This window comes from Drosophila kikkawai, chromosome 3R (assembly GCF_030179895.1).
Source record: "Drosophila kikkawai strain 14028-0561.14 chromosome 3R, DkikHiC1v2, whole genome shotgun sequence".
NCBI classification, from domain to species: domain Eukaryota; kingdom Metazoa; phylum Arthropoda; class Insecta; order Diptera; family Drosophilidae; genus Drosophila; species Drosophila kikkawai.
Window position 1 is genome coordinate 9,466,793 of NC_091731.1, and position 22,006 is coordinate 9,488,798.

General features: G+C 39.6%; 1 protein-coding gene across 2 annotated transcripts; it reads right to left on the reverse strand.

Moving 5' to 3' along the window:
* Window positions 1–20,854: 20,854 nt before the first annotated feature.
* LOC108073326 (uncharacterized) lies at window positions 20,855–21,757 on the reverse strand. Of its 2 annotated transcripts, none has more exons than XM_017164891.3 (3): window positions 21,598–21,757; window positions 21,364–21,539; window positions 20,855–21,320 (listed from the first exon to the last, which is right to left on the reverse strand). In XM_017164891.3, exons 1-3 carry the CDS (start codon window positions 21,640–21,642, stop codon window positions 21,026–21,028), a joined length of 516 nt encoding a protein of 171 aa, XP_017020380.1. In that variant the 5' UTR covers window positions 21,643–21,757; the 3' UTR covers window positions 20,855–21,025. The 2 variants fall into 2 exon arrangements, with proteins under 2 accessions (XP_017020380.1, XP_017020388.1); XM_017164899.3 differs by having other exon boundaries at window positions 20,855–21,305; window positions 21,598–21,756.
* Between the last annotated feature and the right edge of the window lie 249 nt (window positions 21,758–22,006).

Below are 22,006 nucleotides of genomic sequence, written 5' to 3' on the forward strand. Positions count from 1 at the left end.
TGACGGCACCGAAAGACGAAGGGGCGGCGGAGAGACAGTGCTTATCATGAAATGTTTCAAAAGCACTTTACAGCGCACTGAGGGGATGTGATGGTGGTGGCTCCGACTAGACAACGCTAAGGTTAATGGCATAAAGTTTATCTGCAATTACGATATAGGTTGGCAATCAGCCACGCCCCCGTCTGCGCCAACCGCCCCCTAAGTAAATATTTATTGCTCTATTTTAAAATGCACTTTAATGCATCGACGACGCTGGAGAACGACGATAATGGCATTGAGACATTCGCCTTATGAGCAGTTAGCTTGGCCCCTTTCCTGTGGCAGATGAAGAAATTCATGGGCAATCTGAGTCTGATATCAAAAATCAAATATGAATTTTTCTCTGGCCATAATTCAATTTGGTATTTTGCACCGGAGGAGCGAGTGATAAAGTTGTCACAACAAACAGTCGGCCCGCAATAGGCGAATGGAAAACGAAATGAAAATTTCTATTTGTCTCAAAGTGAAATCCAATTAATCAAAAATGTGAATTAGATGGGCGGAGAGGGACACGACAAAGCAGGGCCGGAAGGAGAGTGAGCCTTCGTGCACAGCAGACGACATCATATTGCATCAGAACGTAGAAAAGCGATAATTTATCATTTTCAGGACCAGGAAATTCAATTGCCGGGGAGGCCCGGGACGGGGACGGGGGCTCGGCTCTGGTTCTGGTTCTGGGATTTTGAAATTGGAAGCGCAAATGAAAATGTGCAAAAAGGCTTGCTGCTGGCCAGGTGGAAGTGGAAGTGTAGGACAAGTTCCGGGCCGAGACCGAGAGCCTAGCTAGATCCGAAAATTCTGGTTACATGCAAACTGGCGCTGCCTCGGGGTTTGTCACTTGAGCTGAGGCTGACACAAACATGTCTGCAAAGGATAGTTGACTAAGGAAAACGGACACTCTCTCCGCAGCTTGGGCGGATGGGAGGACTCCGACTACCGGCCCGGTGCTGGTGGTTGTCATGCAAACGATTATAAAATCATCATTTATCAAATTATGTCACTCTCCCTCTCGCTGGCAACAGTCTGCAGGGACACTCTAGGCCCTGACCCGGACTGAACGGCACCCCGATTATTGATTTTTAAAATTGAAAAGGTCGATAATTAATGATTTTATAATTTTTAAAATAATTTTTTTTAAATTTGAAAAAATATATACATTTGTTTTAGTATTCTGTATGCCATATTTCGTATCCCATATTATTTATTCCATATTCTATATTCGATATTTTATAGCTCATATTCCATATTCCATATTCCATATTCCATATTCCATATTCCATATTCCATATTCCATATTCCATATTCCATATTCCATATTCCATGTTCCATGTTCCATATTCCATATTCCATATTCCATATTCCATATTCCATATTCCATATTCCATATTCCATATTCCATATTCCATATTCCATATTCCATATTCCATATTCCATATTCCATATTCCATATTCCATATTCCATATTCCATATTCCATATTCCATATTCCATATTCCATATTCCATATTCCATATTTCATATTCCATATTCCATATTCCATATTCCATATTCCATATTCCATATTCCATATTCCATATTCCATATTCCATATTCCATATTCCATATTCCATATTCCATATTCCATATTCCATATTCCATATTCCATATTCCATATTCCATATTCCATATTCCATATTCCATATTCCATATTCCATATTCCATATTCCATATTCCATATTCCATATTCCATATTCCATATTCCATATTCCATATTCCATATTCCATATTCCATATTCCATATTCCATATTCCATATTCCATATTCCATATTCCATATTCCATATTCCATATTCCATATTCCATATTCCATATTCCATATTCCATATTCCATATTCCATATTCCATATTCCATATTCCATATTCCATATTCCATATTCCATATTCCATATTCCATATTCCATATTCCATATTCCATATTTCATATTCCATATTCCATATTCCATATTCCATATTCCATATTCCATATTCCATATTCCATATTCCATATTCCATATTCCATATTCCATATTCCATATTCCATATTCCATATTCCATATTCCATATTCCATATTCCATATTCCATATTCCATATTCCATATTCCATATTCCATATTCCATATTCCATATTCCATATTCCATATTCCATATTTCATATTCCATATTCCATATTCCATATTCCATATTCCATATTCCATATTCCATATTCCATATTCCATATTCCATATTCCATATTCCATATTCCATATTCCATATTCCATATTCCATATTCCATATTCCATATTCCATATTCCATATTCCATATTCCATATTCCATATTCCATATTCCATATTCCATATTCCATATTCCATATTCCATATTCCATATTCCATATTCCATATTCCATATTCCATATTTCATATTCCATTTTTTATAAAAATAATAATTCTTCTTAATTTGTAATAAACCTTAAATATCCTTTCTTTTTTTTTTTTTTTTTACACAACACGCCCAACAATATAACAATATTTTATATATTTTGTCAACTTTCATAAAACTTCTTAACGTTTATGGTTTGCCAGATGCTCAGCGTAAGCTCCATCCTGAGCATTTGGCATTCTTTAAATTCCTAATGGGCATCCGCCCCGACACTGCCACACATATGACAAACTCTCACGAAGAAAAAACTTTTGCATGACATGGGAAAATATGCCATCGCACTCAGTGCTGAGCGGACGAGTGGTCCTTGAACTCGTATTCGTATCCCCATTCACGGCGAAACAATGGCGGAGCGAAACTATTTCACGTAGCTGAAGCAGCGGAGGAAATGCAAACGTCGCACTTAAAACTCTCGAATATCCTTGGGGAACCCTTCAATGACAGTAAGTAAAAGTAATTTTCTAACTGCACCACTTTTTTTTTCTCTGGCCTCTCCATACTCTAGTTTCTGTCTATCTTTCGCTCAGCTTTTCTTTGCCCAAATGCAACTTTCACTTTTGGGTTCGTGTGACATTAAATTTTACGTGAATTGCTTCATCTTCTCCGAGTATTTTTTGTTTGCACCTTGGGCAGGCCGCACGTTTGTCTGTGTTTTCTCAGCTGGAAAACTGAAAATGTTGCCCGCTGGCGCTTGGATGAGTTCTCTGAAAGGGGAAACCGAATTACGGGGGTCGCATCAATGGCAGTTTTGGTAAGTGCTATGTAGCACTGAAACACTGTTTGACTTTTTCTGAGCTTAATGATGATAGAAGAGAGGAAATAAATTGATAATTTTCAAGGGAAGTAAAGTAATTTGAGGGTAGAGAAATGAAAAGTTGAAACTAAAGTGTTGAAAAATACTTTTAAAATTGAGTTTTCACTAAAGAATATTCTGAACCTAATTAAAGGGGTTATTAAGTATAAATTTTAAAACTAATGATAAAGCTAATGAAATAATAAGTTGTTAGCGTCCTTTCGCCAAACAACAGTCTATATTATATTACACTTTTTCAAAATCACTTATTTCTTCTTATTTAAAGTAACTAGTACCCCATTCTATTAATTTTCTATTGTTAAAATTATTGGGTTGATTGAAAAACGCTTACAAAATACTAGAAAAAAACCTTATTATTGAACGCTTTAAATTGGATGCGATATTCAAGAGATAAGAAATCGTCTGTGTGGAGGCTGGGGGCCGAGGAGTTGAGTAAGCCTGTCAACATGTCAGTCGTGTCCAAAAGCAATTTGTCAACCAGTTGTGATTGGCAGCTAAAGCGAGTCAGTGAGCCACGAACACATATCCGCACCCCCAATATATACACACACTCACACACGCAGACCCTCACCTAGAATGGGACGCCGGAAATTCGCAGCATAAACAAAATGGTGACACATGAGCCGAAATGCCCAGAGGGCTTGTCAAGAGTCAAGACAGCCACCACCTCCGTGACTTTGAGAGCTGCATCCACCTCCGCCCCTGCCCCTGACATCCAAACTCAATTGATCTTGCTCGGATGCAAAAGATGGCGCAATCGAAGCGTACACAATTAATATTCAATAAAGCATAGTTGGATTTAAGGCAATTGTTACGACCACACACAGCTTCCAACACATTCATTTTCGCCTCAGATAAATTAGATTTATTACTAAGGAAACTATGAACACTGTCTTGCTATTTTGATGGAATTAATAGTATCGATTTTGTGGTCTTACGTAGTAAATTAGGCAAATCACTGGTTGCGAGCAAAGTAAACCAAGCAAAAATAATAAGAATTAAGGCAGATCTGAGTTAATAAAGATGTTGTCTTTATTTATTTTAACACAGCTTGTGTTCGGTAAAAACAAATATATATGAAATAAATAGTCATAGGAGTTGTAAAAGAATTTAATTGCCATCTTCTATTTCTATATCGCACATTTAGCTTTCTATCCGATTCATTTTTCGTTAAAAATGTAATTTGTTTTCTAACAAAACGTTGAGTGACGAGTATTATTCTGTAGAGCAAACTTGACTATGGCTTTCTTACTTGTTCAAGTGTTTACTTATCTATGTGAATGTTAAACTTGATAGATAAATTGCAATAACAACGAAATAAGAATAAAAATATTCTAAATATATTAAGACCCAATAAGATATGTTCCCTTACTTTATATATTATTATATTACTCGTTTCTTAATTTTAAAAAATGTAGTGTGCTAAAGCTTATAAAGAAATACCATAAAATATTTCTTATAGATCAAGTCAAGACCATATTTCTTATTGTGAACCTACAACTTAGCTTGGCAATCTATTTTTATGGCTAACGATAAAAAGTCATTTTGTCGTCTATTGCCTTCCGTTGCGGCTGGCTTGTGGCTGACATCCTGTATTACCGCACATTCTTTTCAATCTCAATGGACTTCCTGGAACGCATCGACACCGGAGAATAAAAAGGGGGTGTTGTTGGGGCCCAAACTGTGATCATAAAACCAAGTGTTCGGGGTCATCGGAAAGTATCGAAAATATAATTAGAAAGTGAGCGGCTGGGTTGCTGCTTGCCGTGCTTGGCCGTAAAGGAAATTGAAAATCTTTAGAGTGGAACACATTTCAGAAATTAATTTAAACTTTTCCCACATTTACTCATTAGCAGCAAGTTTTTGGTCATATATATTAGAAGAGCGCAAACTTGCGGCTCAACAAGTTCACCCGGGCGAGCGAGCGAGCGAGAGGCACGGCAACTAATTTGCCTGTGATTTGTGTACAAGCCCCAGCTCCTGGCACACTTGCCCCAAGATTTATTCGAGTTGGCCAAAGTAACATAATTTGCGAATAACGCTAACGCGCACGGGAACGCGACCCGAAACGCCGTGGTGGCCGCCGCCGCCGCCATTGTGCAAATGCAAAGTGGCAAAATGGCGGCCAAGCAAGGCTTGAAAAAAGTTGCAAATGCAAAAGGGGAATGATTTAAAAACTCGCCGCTCTAGGTACGAGTTTTAGGCCTCAAGTCGACAATGACCCGCCACCCCCACCCTCTCTTGGCGGAAGTTTGCCGTAAATAACTTTTTTCTTTTGCCAACAAGAACAACAATGCCACTCAGATGCATTGGCTGCATAGGCCAAGACTGGGCTTAGACTTTGCAAAAGTGTTGGCCAAAGCCTACATCCTTCTCTCTCGCCAGCATTTTTCCGATCTCGCCCTCTTTCGGCTGCAAGGAGGCCATAAATCATGCACGCGTTGGCTTTTGGTGTTAGTCTGGCATTGTGTGTGTGCCACGTCTCTCTGTGTGATGGAGTAAATTTTAAGCCGATTTCCGTTACATGGCCAAAAGCCATCCTCTTCCGTATGTATGTGTGCGCGTCGCATGTTGGCCATCAACGCCATTGCGGTCATAAAGTTCACAATAACAAGGCAAACAAATAAACAGATATCGTGATCGTGTTGTCAAAGTTTATGGGGTCAAAGTTTATAGTAACGAGAAGCAGGAGGAAGTGGAAGAGCTCAGTCTCTCGTCAAAATCTGGCAGGGCATGTGGTCAACACAGGTCAACGCACACCAAAGATATGATTCAACGAGTGAGTAATGGAAAAAAATACTAAAAAGGTGGAACCTAAAATATAGTGTTCTACAAAAATATCTTTTGTGCCATAAATATCGAAATTCAAAATATCAAAAAATATATTCCCAACAGTACTGCAGTAAAATTCTATAGTATATACTATAGTATTCTATAGGCTATTTAATATATGAAAATTATATGTCGATTTCTACCCTATTAAGTATTTAAAGGCTAAGCAGCATCTTAATCTTAAAAGTTATAATAGGCACAAGAACCTTAAAAACTTTAAAAAATAATACATTTTACAAACTATGGTTAAGGTATTTTAGCTTAATGTTAAGAATTTATATTCATTACACATTCGAGTATTTTTGCATATTACATATTCCTTTTTGAACCCAATTCCCTCATGCCTCATCAAAATCTAATAAATATCACACATACGCCGCGTGGCCATCAGACATGCCAAGTGCCATATAATTTTGTCATATCTACGCCCAATAAACAAGGCCCAGAGACAAGGGTCAGAGCGAAAGGCACTGGCTATATCCTCATAAATGGCCATACATCGGAACGAGGCAGAAGAACAACAAAAATTTTAATAGAGCACTTAATGCAAGAAAATATGAGCATAAAAAGTTGCGAAGCCCGCTGGCACCCGCAGGGTACCGCGGAAAAATGCTGTAAACTGGATTAAAACCGCAAGCAAGTTGCGTGCATCATGGCTTAAATAAGGGTTCCAAAGGCTGTCGGCTCCTGAAGGAGAAAGCGAGGCTACCCAGGCCGCAGCTCCAATTTAATTGCGTTCCAAATAGTGTAAATTGAATTTTTAACGCCAAGTCACCCCTTTAGAGACATGCATAGTTACACGCACGTGAACACGGCGAGGGACGAAGTAGTACTGGGTTCCGGGGCTCATGGGCTCCCGGACACACGGACTCCGGACTACCGACTCCGGAGTTCTGCCAAAGGCGGAGCTAAACGGAAATTAACTTGTTTCACACGCAGCCAGTCAAAAAGCCACAGGAGCGACTGCGTCAGCAGCAGATTCAGATTCCGAATCAGAGCCATAGCCAAGGGTATACATGGCAAATAGCTACTGACTGAACCGGGCTCCGGGCCCGACCGGGATTCCCTTCGCCATCTTGTTATGTGGCGTGTCGCCCGCCATGTTTTATGCCCGTGGGCCAGCCAAAATTCACTATCTTCGGCTCTGGCACGTTCTTAACCAGCATGTGACGGTCATGTCCGAATGAAAAACACGGAAGAAACTGTATGAACTCTGAAAATAAACCTTAAAATACCCTAAACCAAAGCTCTCATAATGCTAATGTAAGTTCCACACATGGATTTATACATATTAAAACCTACTAGCAACTAAATATCAGATGACTTTAATGTAAAGATTGGAATGAGAACTTGAAAAATTCTCTATAATTTGTACATACCTAACATAAAATATACTAAAGAGTTATAATTTGAAGCTGTCAAAAATCTTCATTTTTGATAGCCAAATTATACAACTTTTTGTGCGAAAGGGTGTAAAAAAAGAAGCGAAATCGTGGCCCAAAAGGGTTCGCAACTCACTCGCTTACTGGCCTGGTCGCTTCTCTTTCACCATTTTTTCCGTGGCCTGCTCTGCACGCTTTATGCAGACAAATGGCCTTTTAAATTGCTTGCGTGTAGCCAGCTGTCTGTCTTGGCTGCCCTGATGCCCCGTCTGTCTGCCTGTCTTGGCCGTCCTGCGAGTATTACTCCCCCACTTCCCCGCCACAGCGCCCACTGCCCTTTTCTGGCTTCAACGCATTTACATGATGATTTGATATATGAATCGCTGTCACACTATCAATCAGCGCCTTCATTGCCCAAGTGCCAAACGCGCTGAGCAGAGAGCATCGATAGCACTGTAATTGTCTTTGACAATGTGGCAGGCATGGGATTGGGGATATTGGAGGATAAAGCTGCCTGGATGAGGTGTCAAAGGATGTACAAATTAGGCGTACATTTTAGTGCAAAGGAGAAGAAAATAAAGATGTGTCCGAGATAGGTGGGAGAGGGAATTAAAGGCAAGTATGAAGTAAACTTTAGCAAATTAATTTAATGTAGCAACGATTCTTAAGTTTATTTTCTCTCATATTCAAAAATATGTTGACGTAATAACAATTTGCAACTTTCAAATAATGCACTCTTCTTTCAATAATATAGTATACATAGATAATTAAAATGCTAACTTCCATAGCTAATTAAAATTCTTGCCAAATTAAAAGCATGAACTTATATATCCAATCTCCTTTATCCACGTAAATTTCATTTTTAATTGCTGCTCATTCGGTGCCCCACATCAAAAGCGTAACCCACAAACGGATCTCCATCATATTCGAATGGCGGCATATAAATGCCGTAAACACATAATTATTCGAATTGTATCCCAAATCAAACCGCGGACAACAGAGACTGTTACTGAAGCGGCACAAATACAGCAAGTGGGATGTGGGAAAATTGCCGTCATCAAATTGGTTGTCAACGGAACCGCAAAATGTTGCACGATTCGGGGGCAGGGAGGAAGGAAACCCAATGCCAAAGCTGCTTCCGTTGGAGCAGGCCGAGGCATAATTCACAATCCGTCCGAGGACACGCAATGCGCTTGATTAATTGCGATCGGTAATGTGAGGCGGAGAGGTATGTAAAGGGGCATTAGGCCCTGCCACCCACCTGTATGCAACAGCTCAACTTCAAGTCCTACAGACAGAAATTTATAGGGTTTATAACATGTCCACCTTTGGTAAAGCTTTTGTCAAACAAAAATGAGAAAACAAGCATTGTTTTACAGAAAATATTTCCTAGAATTGAGTAGGTATATTATAAAAACGAAAATATACCTTGAAGGATAGCTTAATTTTTGTGCGTGCTGTGGGACTCGAAATTCCCCTGGCCCAACCAAACAACTAATTCCAGTTGAATAAATTTGCCACTGGCTTGACTGGAAATCAATTGATCTGCTACCAATTTTCATTTCATTTCATTTTTTTCCTGGGGTAATTTCATTTGAGGACCTTGTCCAAGCAAACGTGAAATGCCTTGGGCAATGGGCATCTGAAATTGGGGGCGTATCGCTGGGGTGTGAGTTCCGACAAGTTAAGGCGATTAATCGCCTTTCGAGGACCAGGGACAAACACTCACCCACACTCGAAATTAAAGAAACCGAAAAGAACAAAATTGAACGCTCTGAAAAATGCCGGAAAACGAAAGCAATTTTCCTGTGAGGGCTTTCCCACCCACGCCCCTTTATTTTCAGACGAGGCCCCATATATTCGTTCGCAGCAAGACTTTTATTGCAGTTGCTGTTGTTGTTAATGGTCAGCTATATGGCATTGTTATATCCAACAATTGCTCCATGTTCAGCGGTTGTAGGAATAAAATAAAAGCCTCGCGAGCCAAGGAAAAACAAAAACCAATAAAATAAATAAAATGATATAACGAAGCGGGCCTCGTACCCAGCGACCCCTTGATGCGCGACTATTAAAAAAGGATTAAAACCATAATTTCATTTTTATTTTCTTGAAAAAAAAGGGAAAACATAACAGTATCGATTTATGAAAACCATGAGCATAACAGGAACAGAAGAACGATTTGTTGTTTAAAGTTCAAAAGCTGGGAAGTATTTAGTTGCGTAAATTATATCACTCTGATTTTATTTTAAATTGAAGTACCACATGTGGTTCAATGATCATTTGCAAATTACCAACATTCCTTTTGTTTATATTCTTTTGTTTTTAAAACAACTAAATGCAACTAAAGTTGAAAACTAGAGTTGGTTTAATGTTGCGAAAGTTATTGTTACCTTCGCATAAGGCTCTATATATATATACTCTATAGTTTTATGCCTTTGTTATGCGGCTTTTATGCCTTTTGTCTACGTCATTGATGCTTTTTACAGCATCATTCCCAGTTGGTAAGAGTGACTCCGTAATGTTTTAACCACAGTTTGGGAAAAAACGTAACATGTGAGCATGGAATTCTTTAAATTCCCCTAACTTATTTATTGATTTAACTCTTACGTAGTTTTACAAGGGTTTCCCTTTAAAACTCACTAGCTACATACTGTTATTCATTCTGATCAACTTAAATGTCAGTGCCGTGACAGGGACTCAGATATGCTGCATAATATTTTCCAATTTATGCTGGCTTGGAAATTGACATGACTCGCTGGAATAATGAAATAAAAGTGTAAATAATTGAATATGGGTAAAACAATAACGAAGTTAAACAAACTCAGTGCCAGCCAGAGCCCACCGACATCCAGCATTATGCAGATCGACATATACACCTACATGTTTGGATATGGGCAATGTATTTATGCATTTTTAATATTGTTTTTCCAAACAAACTTTTTTATTGCTCGACAAGCAAATTTGTCTACCCAATTGGCCAAACCGAACAAAAAATTGGGGGAAAACTTTTCTTTTATTTGCTTTGTAGCGCATTTTCCAGTTGAACAAGGCAATCAATAGAAATGCATGGCCACGCGATATTATTATTATAAAGAACAACTGAAATGTGGCAGGGGTAGAGCCTGTTGAAAAGCATATTACAAAAGCCAAAAAGTCTCCGGCGCTTTTGGCCAACATATTAAAAACGCTTTTTGAAATTTCCACTTGACCAAACCAATTAAAATCATAAATTTCCAGCGCCTGTGGTGAAATTTCATTCAAATATAGCAAGACTTTTTGTATCTCCATTCTCCTTTTTTTTTTTTTTTAACAATTTTGCAATATATGCAGATAAATTCAAGGGGGCATCGCGTGGGAGCCATGGATATATTTGTGTTTAATATTTTTCCGTTCCGTTGGGCTACAGGGAGCCGCAGGGGTATGGCCGGAATGTTAAAATTTCACACGATACCGCGAAAAAATGGCAAAAATTCTGCGGCCAAATATGACTTATAACCCAAATAGTTTAATTCAAGGATGGAAAGCGATATGTGGTGAGAGCCCGATTATAGGTTTAATATCATGCTGGATTGAATGGAATTCGTTAATGAAAATAATGAAAAATAAAGTAAAGTGTGAATATAATTTTAAATTAAGTCGTAGTTCTCTTATCATTTAAATTATTATTTTCTGATCTAATGGATTTTACTATTTTCAATGAAAAACTAAAATTGCTCTAGAAATACAGTCTATGGCTTTAGGTTGGTAGCAATATTTTTCAGTTTTGTAAAGGTTATAAAGCGAAGCTATCAGTTATTTTAATTTGTTTAGGATTACAAGAAAGGGTTAGAGGTTTGTTTTGTATTTCGGTTCCATCAATTATTAAAACTTACTTGTGTAAATAGTGTAAATAATATATAATAAGCTAGAAATAAGGCAACACTGAGAAACTATCAAATGTAAATATCGATAAAAGACTGTACAGTCGTTATTGTTATCGACCGTGAATGATCGAACAGGTGCGAGCAGAACCTGAAGAGACTACCCAGAGAGAAGACCTATAGAGCCCTCCTTGTGAAGCTACCTCGTTGACTAGCGTCAACAAGAATATGACATATATAATAAAGCTAAAGAAAATGCCAGTTTTACACTTGTAAGGGTCCTTGTAATTTCGAACTTAATAATACTTGTAAAATATTTGATAAAAGAATAATTGGTGTACTTTTAATGATTGAGAATGTTCATATTCTAAAAGTTATAAAGCGCTGTTTCCACCACAGACATGTGGCTTTTAACCGTTTACACATTACCACATAAATTCACGGACACTTACAAATATGACTTCCCTTCGGCTGTCGACGCCGTTTGCCCAATACAAATTGTAATAATTGTTGGGAAAATTGTAGCTCTTAAAAACACATTCACTCTCCCTTTTTTTCTGCTCCTCGGGGAGAAATAAAGGCCTGCGTATGTGCGTTCGCGTTTGCTACTTCCGGCTTGACCCCTCACACAGGCCCATACGTCTGTGTGTACCGTGGCGTATATATGGCGAATTGGTCGCCATATTGTTTTCGACATGTGCATGTTTTTGATGTCAAGTGGTCGTCTACTTGAAAACAATTTTCTCTCTGTGGTAGTGAATGTGTTTGGAATTTTTTCTGTTCCTTCTGCCAACGCAGTCCTGTTGTCGTTCTTCTGATTGTTCGATTCCGTTCGCTTCGGGTTGAGCCTTAGTTTCGGCTGCTGCTGCTGCTGTTTTTGTTGTTGTTTGCGACCCAATTGCGACCATGGCATCCATTTTGTTGACGTCGTTATCAATTAAGCGACACGTTGCGTAGTAGCCAGGCCACAGTTGGCGGCAATTGACTGAACGAAATGGCCAAAATGGGGAATGGCCAGAGGGAATCGGTGGGAGTGAGTTGCGACAGAGGTTGTTGAATTGTGCAGGGTCAATTGTTCGGAGGACGGCACATAAAAACAAGTTGCAGTTAACAAGGACAAGGCCTTCTTCTTCTGTGCCATTCAGTTATTGTCCTCTAAATAGCTGTTGGCCATGTTCGAGCAAAATATTACCCGTTAGCCAGCAATGACTCAACTAGAAGTAATTGACGTAAATATCCAATAATGGTCTGTATAATAACCATGATAAAAGCACCTCCTGCATACTCCCCAGAGTGGACCTCAGCTGGATGGTTAGTTCTAATAAGATAACACTATATATTACTATATATTAATTATTTCCCAAAACACATAGATTAAAGATTACTAAGCCTCAGTAGTTCTTGAGAATGTTCTTGAATTTAAATATAATTTTAATATCGAATGGAGTCCTTGGGAGTTACTAGCAATAAACATGAAACATTCTATATCTGTCTCGCTTTAGTAGAGACTCAAACAAGAGTTTTGAACTGGACTAGACTGTAGTTTTCGTACTTGATTTTTTGTTTGTATTTATTAAAGTAGTAAACAATTATTTGTATATGTAGTTACATGTTAAAATAGTTAAATTTTCTTTCCCATCAAATCCTTTACAATCCTTGGTGAGTGGCCACCCCTGATTAGCTTGCCGGTCCACCTTAATACTCTCATTTCAGTTGTTTGCCAGTTAGCTGGAAGTGTATCACCGAAAACACGCACAATTATGCATGTCAAATTAAGTGTAACTACGCCCAAGTAATAGAATCTGTGGGGGGCAGTGGCAGAAGGCAGGAAAAGTGAGGGAGACGTACTGAGGGGGGAAGGAAAGCGAACACGGCGGGCGGGCCATAAATCTTCAATGTGCTGGCCTGGAGAATCAGCGAGCGGTAACTAATGATGTTCATAATCGGAGTGGCATGTAAAAGGATAATGGCAAAATGCTGATTAACAGGGAAGGCAAGCCACAACTTCATTTAAGCTCTCTCGCTCTCAGCACACTTGTGCAGTGTTTGTTTGTGCGCCAGTGTGAGTGTGAGTGTGAGTGTGAGCCGGAAGTGTCAGTAGTGGACGCCATTAATTTAGCGGAAATAAACAAACAAAATGAACGGGGAAACAGTAAACCGCAACCGAAGTGCGAGAGCGAGAGGGAAATGGGGAGGGGCAGCGAGAAACAGGCTGGAATCTCGGTACTTGGCATGGGCTTGCTTTGAACAGGATACGCTCGTGCTCTGCTTATAATTGGAGCATAAAGTGAAGCTGTAAGAAATGTGCAGGGCCGTAAAAAGGCCAGGAAGTGGCAAACGGAACAAAAACCAAAACCGAAACAGAAAACACCAGCAGAAAAGGCACGGCAATAGCAGCAAAGATACATTTACAGCTTGGCCTCGTTACACACACTCGGAAAAAGAATTCTAGATTCCGTGTGTGTGAGAGTCTCTCCCTATAAATAAAATCCCCTCAGCGACTCTATCCGTATTTTGATACCAAGTTTTTGTGAGAATATAAGGGGAATATATGTTAGCCTTCAGGTTTCAGAAATTTTCAATATTTATTCTTAAGAAGATTACAGAAGCCTGAGGTTAGATGCTTCTAAGGTGCAACATTTTGGACTAATAATGGTTGATATAAAGTCCTACCTTAACGTTGCTGTGAGTCTATGGTATCTCATAGTCTATCATATCCTTAATCCCCCTTTTTTTCTTCGCTGCCCGCGTAGAGTTAATTTATGACCTGCAACAATACACATACAGAAACACAGATTGCGCCTCCACTTAAGTGTTAGACTTTCCAATGCCATCCTGTGCCGAGTCATGAATTTTAAGTGATTCTCTCTGCCTGCCTCTGCTTTCTTTTTGTTCTTTCTTGCCTTTTCCGTTTGCATTCTTTTCACAATTAATGTAAAATTTAATTTGACTTGGCTTGAGCACACGTTGCGTGTGAAAAGGGATTGCAAAAGGGTCTTAAGATTGCTGCTGTAATTAAAAGGCTTTTCATATAAATATTTTACTGGTCTGCCTAAGATGGCAAAGAAGGAAGAATTATTCGCAGTTCAAGTGGATTTTTAAATTGATCTACTTTTTTATTAAAGATTTTAATTAATCCGACTATTCGTTGTGATTTAATTCATTCAATTATTTCATTATGCAAAGCAAATACTATTAGTTTTGTCAGGGCATTTATATTTCTCGTTAACTGTAACCGAACCAGCAGCAAGTACGGATACATACGGAAATGGTCCTGATTCACACACGCACACACTTGTAGTAAATTGAATGGGCAATTGTGGTTTTCTATTAAAAATGAGGGGGCTTCTCACGCAAAGTGCAGTAGTGGGTGCGGAATCCGTACAAATACATCGACAGGCCACAGGCTAGCCATGGATGTGGTGGGGCCGGGGTGTTGGCCAACAATTTTATGGCTTTGGCTATTATTTTACCATTTTTTGTTGTGTCTGTCTGTGTCTATAAATATTTATTACAATTTCGTTATGGGCCAGCAGATTGAATAGGAAAGGCTGCTACTGGGACAGGGGCAGTTAGTTAGATGTGGACAGATTTATACTTGCCATGACAGCAAAGTTATCTGGGACCCCACTCACTCGATCGGAGCAGACTTCCCATTCAATTAGGCACACATAACTCAGGGTAAACCAAACCCACATCAGCGCACCAAATTGCTCATTCAATTGCGAATGCGGGTCAACGTTTTTTTTGGGGGCAGGAACGTTCGTTCGGAACGGTCAGGCCTAAGATTTCCATTCCGATTCGTGCCGCAAAACTTTGCACAATTCTCTCGGTAAATAAATTAGAACCCAACGGGGGCGCTGGGCAAAATCATTTTTAATTATTTGCAAATAAAAGGCGTCCGAACTCTTGCAATTAAGGACCGAAAAGTACCCACCGAAAAATGAGCAAATCATAATGAATAAATGTCGCACCGGAAGTGAGCGGAAGCCGGTCCAAGTATTCCACCCCTTTTCCGCCGTAACATTTCCGCCCAAGCAACGGGGATTACCAGGAAGGGCTGACGGGGGGCTATTCCTAATGGGAAACGCTGCTTGGCATAATAAACTGTTCGTTTCTTTTCGGAAGCTTTTGTTGTTGTCTTCAAAGCGTGTTGACTTTGTTAATAAGTTTCGTAATAAGTTGCCGGCAGGGCTAAAGGATGTCCAAGGATATAAAACGAACCGCAAGGGCATAAATAACCCAAGAAAGCGGCTAAAAAAGTGTGGTCCAAATGGAATTTAAGGAGACTGATTAGTAGGGGTTAAGAGAATACCCTTCTAGAAAGAGTGTATTGATTTTACAAGGCCCTACATTGAATATTTACTTTTAGCTAAATTTCAATAAAGGGTTCTTTTTAAACAGTATAATCTCCGGTTTGGTCTTAGTTGAAACGTTTAATTAAGAGTGTATTCTAACTAACCTCTCTACAGCTCGCCTTTAAGTTCTCTCCTTTTTTTTACAAATTGAAGAGGAAATATCATTCAACGTCACCAAACCACAAAACCCCCTAGCCAAAGCCCAAGCCCAAGCCAAAGTTCTAGGCTAGACAAAAACGGTGGAGAATGAGGAGAGTAGGCAAAAAAGATGATTAATTTACGCGTCCAGCAGTCCATTCGTTGTCCTTTCTCGGGATTCTGCTCAATGGGACTCCGGCTCATTGTTTGCGCAGATTTACAAAAGCAGCCGAAACTTAATTTGATTAACTTTGAGTAGGTTTTTTTTGTCGCCTTTGTCTTTCCGGTTTCGGTTCATCAGCAGATGAGATGCGAGAGGGAAAACGAGGAGCGGAGGATTGAACGGAAGAAAAGTGAAGTGACGGAGGAACAGCAGGTCTCTCAACGTTGACGTTGATAATGATGTGGCTGGCCATCATCAGCGCTCGTCCGCTGGCCATAAAAAGTTACAGACTTTTAAGTGTCCTGCGTTGGCATTTTATTTTAGTTTATTGGTTGGCAATGGCGAATGGAAATGCCGGAGCTGAGGGGCGAGGTGGAGCGTGTTTATGGCCTGGGCGTTCTCCATAGATGGAGGCTCGTAAATCGGTATTAGTGTACCTAAATGATGTCCACGGCATTGCGCAGACAATGAATACGAATCGCGGAGCGAAGGCAAATTGAATGCCAATTTTGTTTGAACTTAATTAAATGGCTGAAACTTTTCTCTAAAACGAGAGCAGGTTGGGTAAATAAAGTTTGCAACAGATGCATAGCCACATCTCTTCGAAGGCCTAACAAAAACCTTTTTTCTAGCTTTAAGTTTATGTATTCATTAATATGTAGTTTTAACAATAGATAATAATTGAAGGAGCTATTAGCTATTTACTATAATAATATTCTAAAACTGTCTATTCAGACAAATTGATGGGTTCCTTGTGCTTGAGCCTATGTTTTCCAAATACAACTTAATGAAACTCAAATAAGTTTAGATATCTTCCTTGTCTTTATATAATCTCTTAAGACTCAAAATAAAATAGATTGTAAAGAATTACAAAATTACAGAAATATGAAATTTCGAACCAGTGCAACAATTGGTTTTGGGATTTTTTCCCTCCACCACTACTGCAATTTCCATTGTTATATCGTTTTTCAACAGTGCTGGTATATTTTATTCACCCAATATTGAACTTTTCATAACTTAATTAAGCACGGGCCAAGCTGGAATTGCCCTCATATATGCATTAGCTGCTGATGTTGCTCCCATGACTGAAACTTTGCAAAGTCTCTGGCAGGAGGGCTAATGTCTTTGCTTCGGCAATTTGGCTAAGGGCGTTTTGCTGTTTTGTTGTTGTTCTGCTGCTGTTGGGCGCCGCTGTTGCCTCTATTCAGCTGCGATCTCCTCCCCATCACCTTCCCGTGCCCTGTGTGCTGTTCTCGGTAATGTTTGTTTTCATTAACATTGTTGTTGCCGGCAACAAGAACAACAAGCATTGACGCACTACACTTGAATGCATTTTGTGCATAGAGTAGAGCAACAGCTACAACAACACCATCCCAAACAACAAAATAGCAATAGGAGCGAGCAACAAGAACAACGGCAACAACAGCGAAAACCCCTAAGGTATAATTTCAATTTCAACACTTTACAAACACGCCACAGTTGCGTCATTAACTGCAAAGTTTGCATGCGCGTCTCGTCTGCAGTTTGCAATTTATACACTGAAACATAGAAAATAAATATATATTCATATAATATTATTAATGGCATTCCACAAGAAGTTCCTTCAAGCAAACTTAGGCCAGTTTTATACGTACCAAAGATTCCTAAAATCGATTATAATAGTTTAATAAGTTAATACACATTCGTTTAGTGCAATAGCGTATCCATGTCTGTACGACTGGGTGGCACTAAGTGCGCTCGCTGACGGAAATAGCCGAAAGCAACGACGATGAGTTCAACGCAACGTCAGGTGCAGCAGCAGCAGCAGCATCCGCAGCAACAACTGCTGCAACAACAGTGAGAACAACAGGCGCATAGCACTTTTCTAGTAGTTGCCGTTGTTTCATAAAACTTTATTGTTGCATGTTTGTTGCCTTGTGCCATTGCTGTCACCAGCCACATTGCTATTGGTTGTTGTTAGTGTCGCCACCGTTGCCGTTGTCGTTGTCGCGGCTGCTGCAATGCTTCAAGCCAAACATAAAATCATTTCAGCCACCCCGCCCCCGAGCATTGACTAATGCTGACACGCCGGCAACATGAACGCTGCAGCAGCAGCAGAAACAGCATCAGGGCCACCAGAAACATGGCGGGTACTACAGCAGTTGTGGACCATTAAGTTGACGCTTTTCCGTCGAATTTGCTGTGACATTGGTCCCAACGCAGCACCGACAAAAAATATACAAACCTCTGTGCGAATAAACTAAAGAATCAGTCTTAAAAACTAATAAAAGAGAGATTTTGAAATGTGTTACCCATTTATGGAGGTATTTTAAATCATTTTTAAGTCAAAAAATAATTTTAAATATTCCAAAAGAACATATTATTAGGTCTCCAAATTTAAAACTCTATTCTGAATTCCTATAACAATTCATTGCAAAATTAAGTATAATAAATTAATCAATTAATGAAATATTCTTTCTCTGTGCTTCTCTGCCGGGCGAGGGCGTCGTCATCTAAGTGGGCGAGCAGCCGCCAAACAAAGTGGAAAAAGGCCACAGTTCTGCTTGGTTATCTCGGCCAACATTCAAGGCAAACGACGGGGAACTGGAAATCGAGAAAATTTTCCCAGTTGCACGTCAAATCGATTTCTGAGATATTCCCGGTAGAAGGAAGAAAATCAATTTCAGTACTGATGGAATAATCTAATTTTTATTACAGCTGCATAGCTATTCGTCATTTGCTTATTCCCTTCCTATACACAAATACAAAAATAGTTGTAGTTATAGCATCGATAACTTACTTTATATTGCAATAATTGAAATGGATTTGGAAACATTGGGTCAAGTATTAAATAGATAAACTTGTAAATAAAAGTTGTTTGTATCCATAGGCATATGTTGATGGAAAGGTGTGTTTGTGGTAGGTGCACGGACTATAGTAAGAATAAAAAGCTTAAATTTATAATTTAAAATATTCCCATTTGCATTTCTATTGTTTTGCCCGCTTCTGTTTACACATAACTTTGATCTTCTTCCACACTTTCTCATAGACTAAATGCTGCCGGATGCACAGCTGCAAAAACACCGGCAAACCGGATTGCACATTTCTTTTATGCAGTAATCATTTGCGGCACTTTATTGAATTCCAAGCGGGAGCGGCAACCGAAAACAGTCCGCACAACATAGTCCCCGCCCACTTCCGACTGCCGCTGGCAGGTGTTGTTTTCTCCTCCTCCCACAGTAACCGCCGTTTTCCATTTGCTCCATACTCCTTTCCTCTCTTCGGGTTCGGTTTTCCCTCTTGTTATTCCCTCCCACACATCACATGCTCGCTTTGGCTTCTTGCTTGCCTCAGTCGTGATGTTTGCCTTGCTTTGCTGGGCCAAAAAAGTGCAGGAAAGAAATGCATACTTTAAGGCGAAAGTCAACCGCAAAGTGAATTCCTCCATCGACAGACGCCATCTTGCGGAAGCCAGTGTGGCCAGATTAGCTTTTTTTAGAGTCCGGCTTTCTTTGTAGCTATTCCAGCAATACTAAATTGTGTGACAGGATGTCTTTAATAATTTGTTTATTGCGCTTTTTAGATTATATTTTCACATTCAGTTCTGTATTCCACTTTTGCTCTCTCTGAGGACATAACTCATCGATTAGTGTGACCAGAGATAGAGTTGTTTTATTTAAATTTTAATTTTTCTAAAATCTATTGTGAAGTATAAAATTCGTTAAAGATTTGTCTTAAGCTTGAAAGTATCCGCAACCTAAATAATGCTTCTTTAAATATTTTATTGAATTCAAAAAAATTTCACATCTTTCAAAACTTTTATATTTGCTCGTCCCGCCAAAGGATGGTGGGCATCACTGTGGATGTGCGAGCTCCGGGAGCAGTAATCTTGGGCAATCTTAATGCGGATATATTAAACTTATTTTTACAGCATTTCTCTCGGCGATTCTTCGGCCTCCCCAATCTGGATTCTTTATTTTCATATACTTTGTATTACTTGTGCCGCGCCCCTATGCCTTCCACATCCTGCCGGTTCCGCAGATTTCGTAAGCGCGATAAACTAACCGCCTGCCGGCACCCCTCGCTGCTCCCTGGGTGCTTTTCAACACGGGCAGGCAGGCAGACAGACAGTAAGTGGTGGTGCAGTGGGTGGTGCGGAGGGGCGTGAGTTGGTGGAGGGTGGGGCTATGTGTGTGCATGCACGAGTGTTTCGAAACTTGAGGCGGTTGCCACTTCCGCTGGCGGTCTATAAGAAAACACTAACACACTCGCCGGCTGTTGGCTACAGCTTTTCTTCTGCTTTCCATTTAGTTTGGTTTGGTTTTTTTATTTTCGGTTATCCCCTCACTTTTTTTAGTTTTATTGCTCGGCATTTTATTGCACAAATTTTAATATTTATTTTTGCTGTTGGTTTATTTTGCAATGCGCCTGGAAGGCAATTCCAGTGTGTGGGTTGAAGACTGTTTGTGTTGGTTTTGCCCCAAACACATACATACCATACACCATCCACTGGCGCTGGATGCTTTGTTTGCTGTCTGCTCGCGTTTAGTTAGCGTTTTTCTATTGCAGCTCCGTTTTAATGTTTAACAAACTTGAATGGCGCAGTTGAGAGTTCCCAAACAAACAGAAAGAAAATACAAACGAAACGGGCTCCATTCCCCCTACCGCTCTTTTCCTTCTCTGTTTGCCCCTTGTTTTGTGAAAAGTTTTGTGGAAATTATTTTAAACTGTTTAAGCCGTTTTTTCCACCCTGTTTTCGTTTTTCTGCTTGCGCTTTATCTGATTACCAGAAAATTGGAGTATTATCATTGGATTTGCGTGTAAATTTCAAGCTCCTAATGAAATAGGCACGGAAACTCCTGATTATGCACAATTTATTCATAATTTTTGCGAGTCACCACTGACGCGTATAACAATCCATTATTTTCCAAACAGAACGTGACATTTTGGGGAACTCGTTATTTACAAAAATTAACAAACAGTAGCTAAGTCAATGCACCGCTGATTGCGGCATACGATTCTTTTCTCTTAAAGCCAGGGATATCTCTCTGGAGCTGGAAAGCTATATGGACTTTGATGTTCAGGTACGGAGAACTGTCCTTGTTGCAGAGGGTACACTCGCTGACTATAATGGTCACCATAGCCTCCATGTCTCGTGGACCCTGAGCCCTGGGAAGGCCTGGGATATGCCCAACCTTCTTGCTGATGTGAGTATCTAGGGCTAGAGTGCCCCATTGCTGGCGACCGATTGCAATAGTCACCATAGCCCCCACGTCCACGCCTCATGGTTCTAGGTCCGTGGGAGGCTCTGGAACAAACGGAACTATTCCATATTCATGGGTGGACTGTTATATTTGTATACTCACTGTACATATCGGTCGTCAACGTAACCCGGGCGGCTCAAATTTGGAAAGTATTCGGAAGTATAACTCTCCTCGAGCCTACCAGGCAGTCCGTACGGATTGCCGATTGTTGAAGCCATTATCATCATCCTCCCCACATTGTTGTTGCCATAGAGCTTTGCAAACTCTTCGACGCTTTCCTGGTTATCAAAAGAAAGTTTACATACTTTGGAGAATTGAATCTGAATAAAGTCTTACATCCGGAGACACAATTCCGGGAAGTGGGATGCCGCTATATGCCATGTAATAATTTTTAAATAATTTCAAGTCTTTGGAAATTCGAAACTAGGAAAATATAATTTTTGAGCGGGCTTGCTTGTTATGGTGGAGAGGAAAGAACAATTTAGAATGAAATTTTTGCTGTCAAATATGTAGATTTATATTTTAAAGTGACTTATTTCTCATGGAGAAGCTATTTTTCATAAGATCAGAATGCTAAACTCATTAAATATTTGAAAAAACTAGTTGCCATTACATTTTTCTTTGAAAGATCATCAGATTCAACTTCTGTTTTCTAATATATATTATCTTATTTATCTTAAAAAATTACCTTTCATTTACGATCTCTCTGCGCTTTAGGCAAGTCAAGTGTAAGGCAGTTGACAGT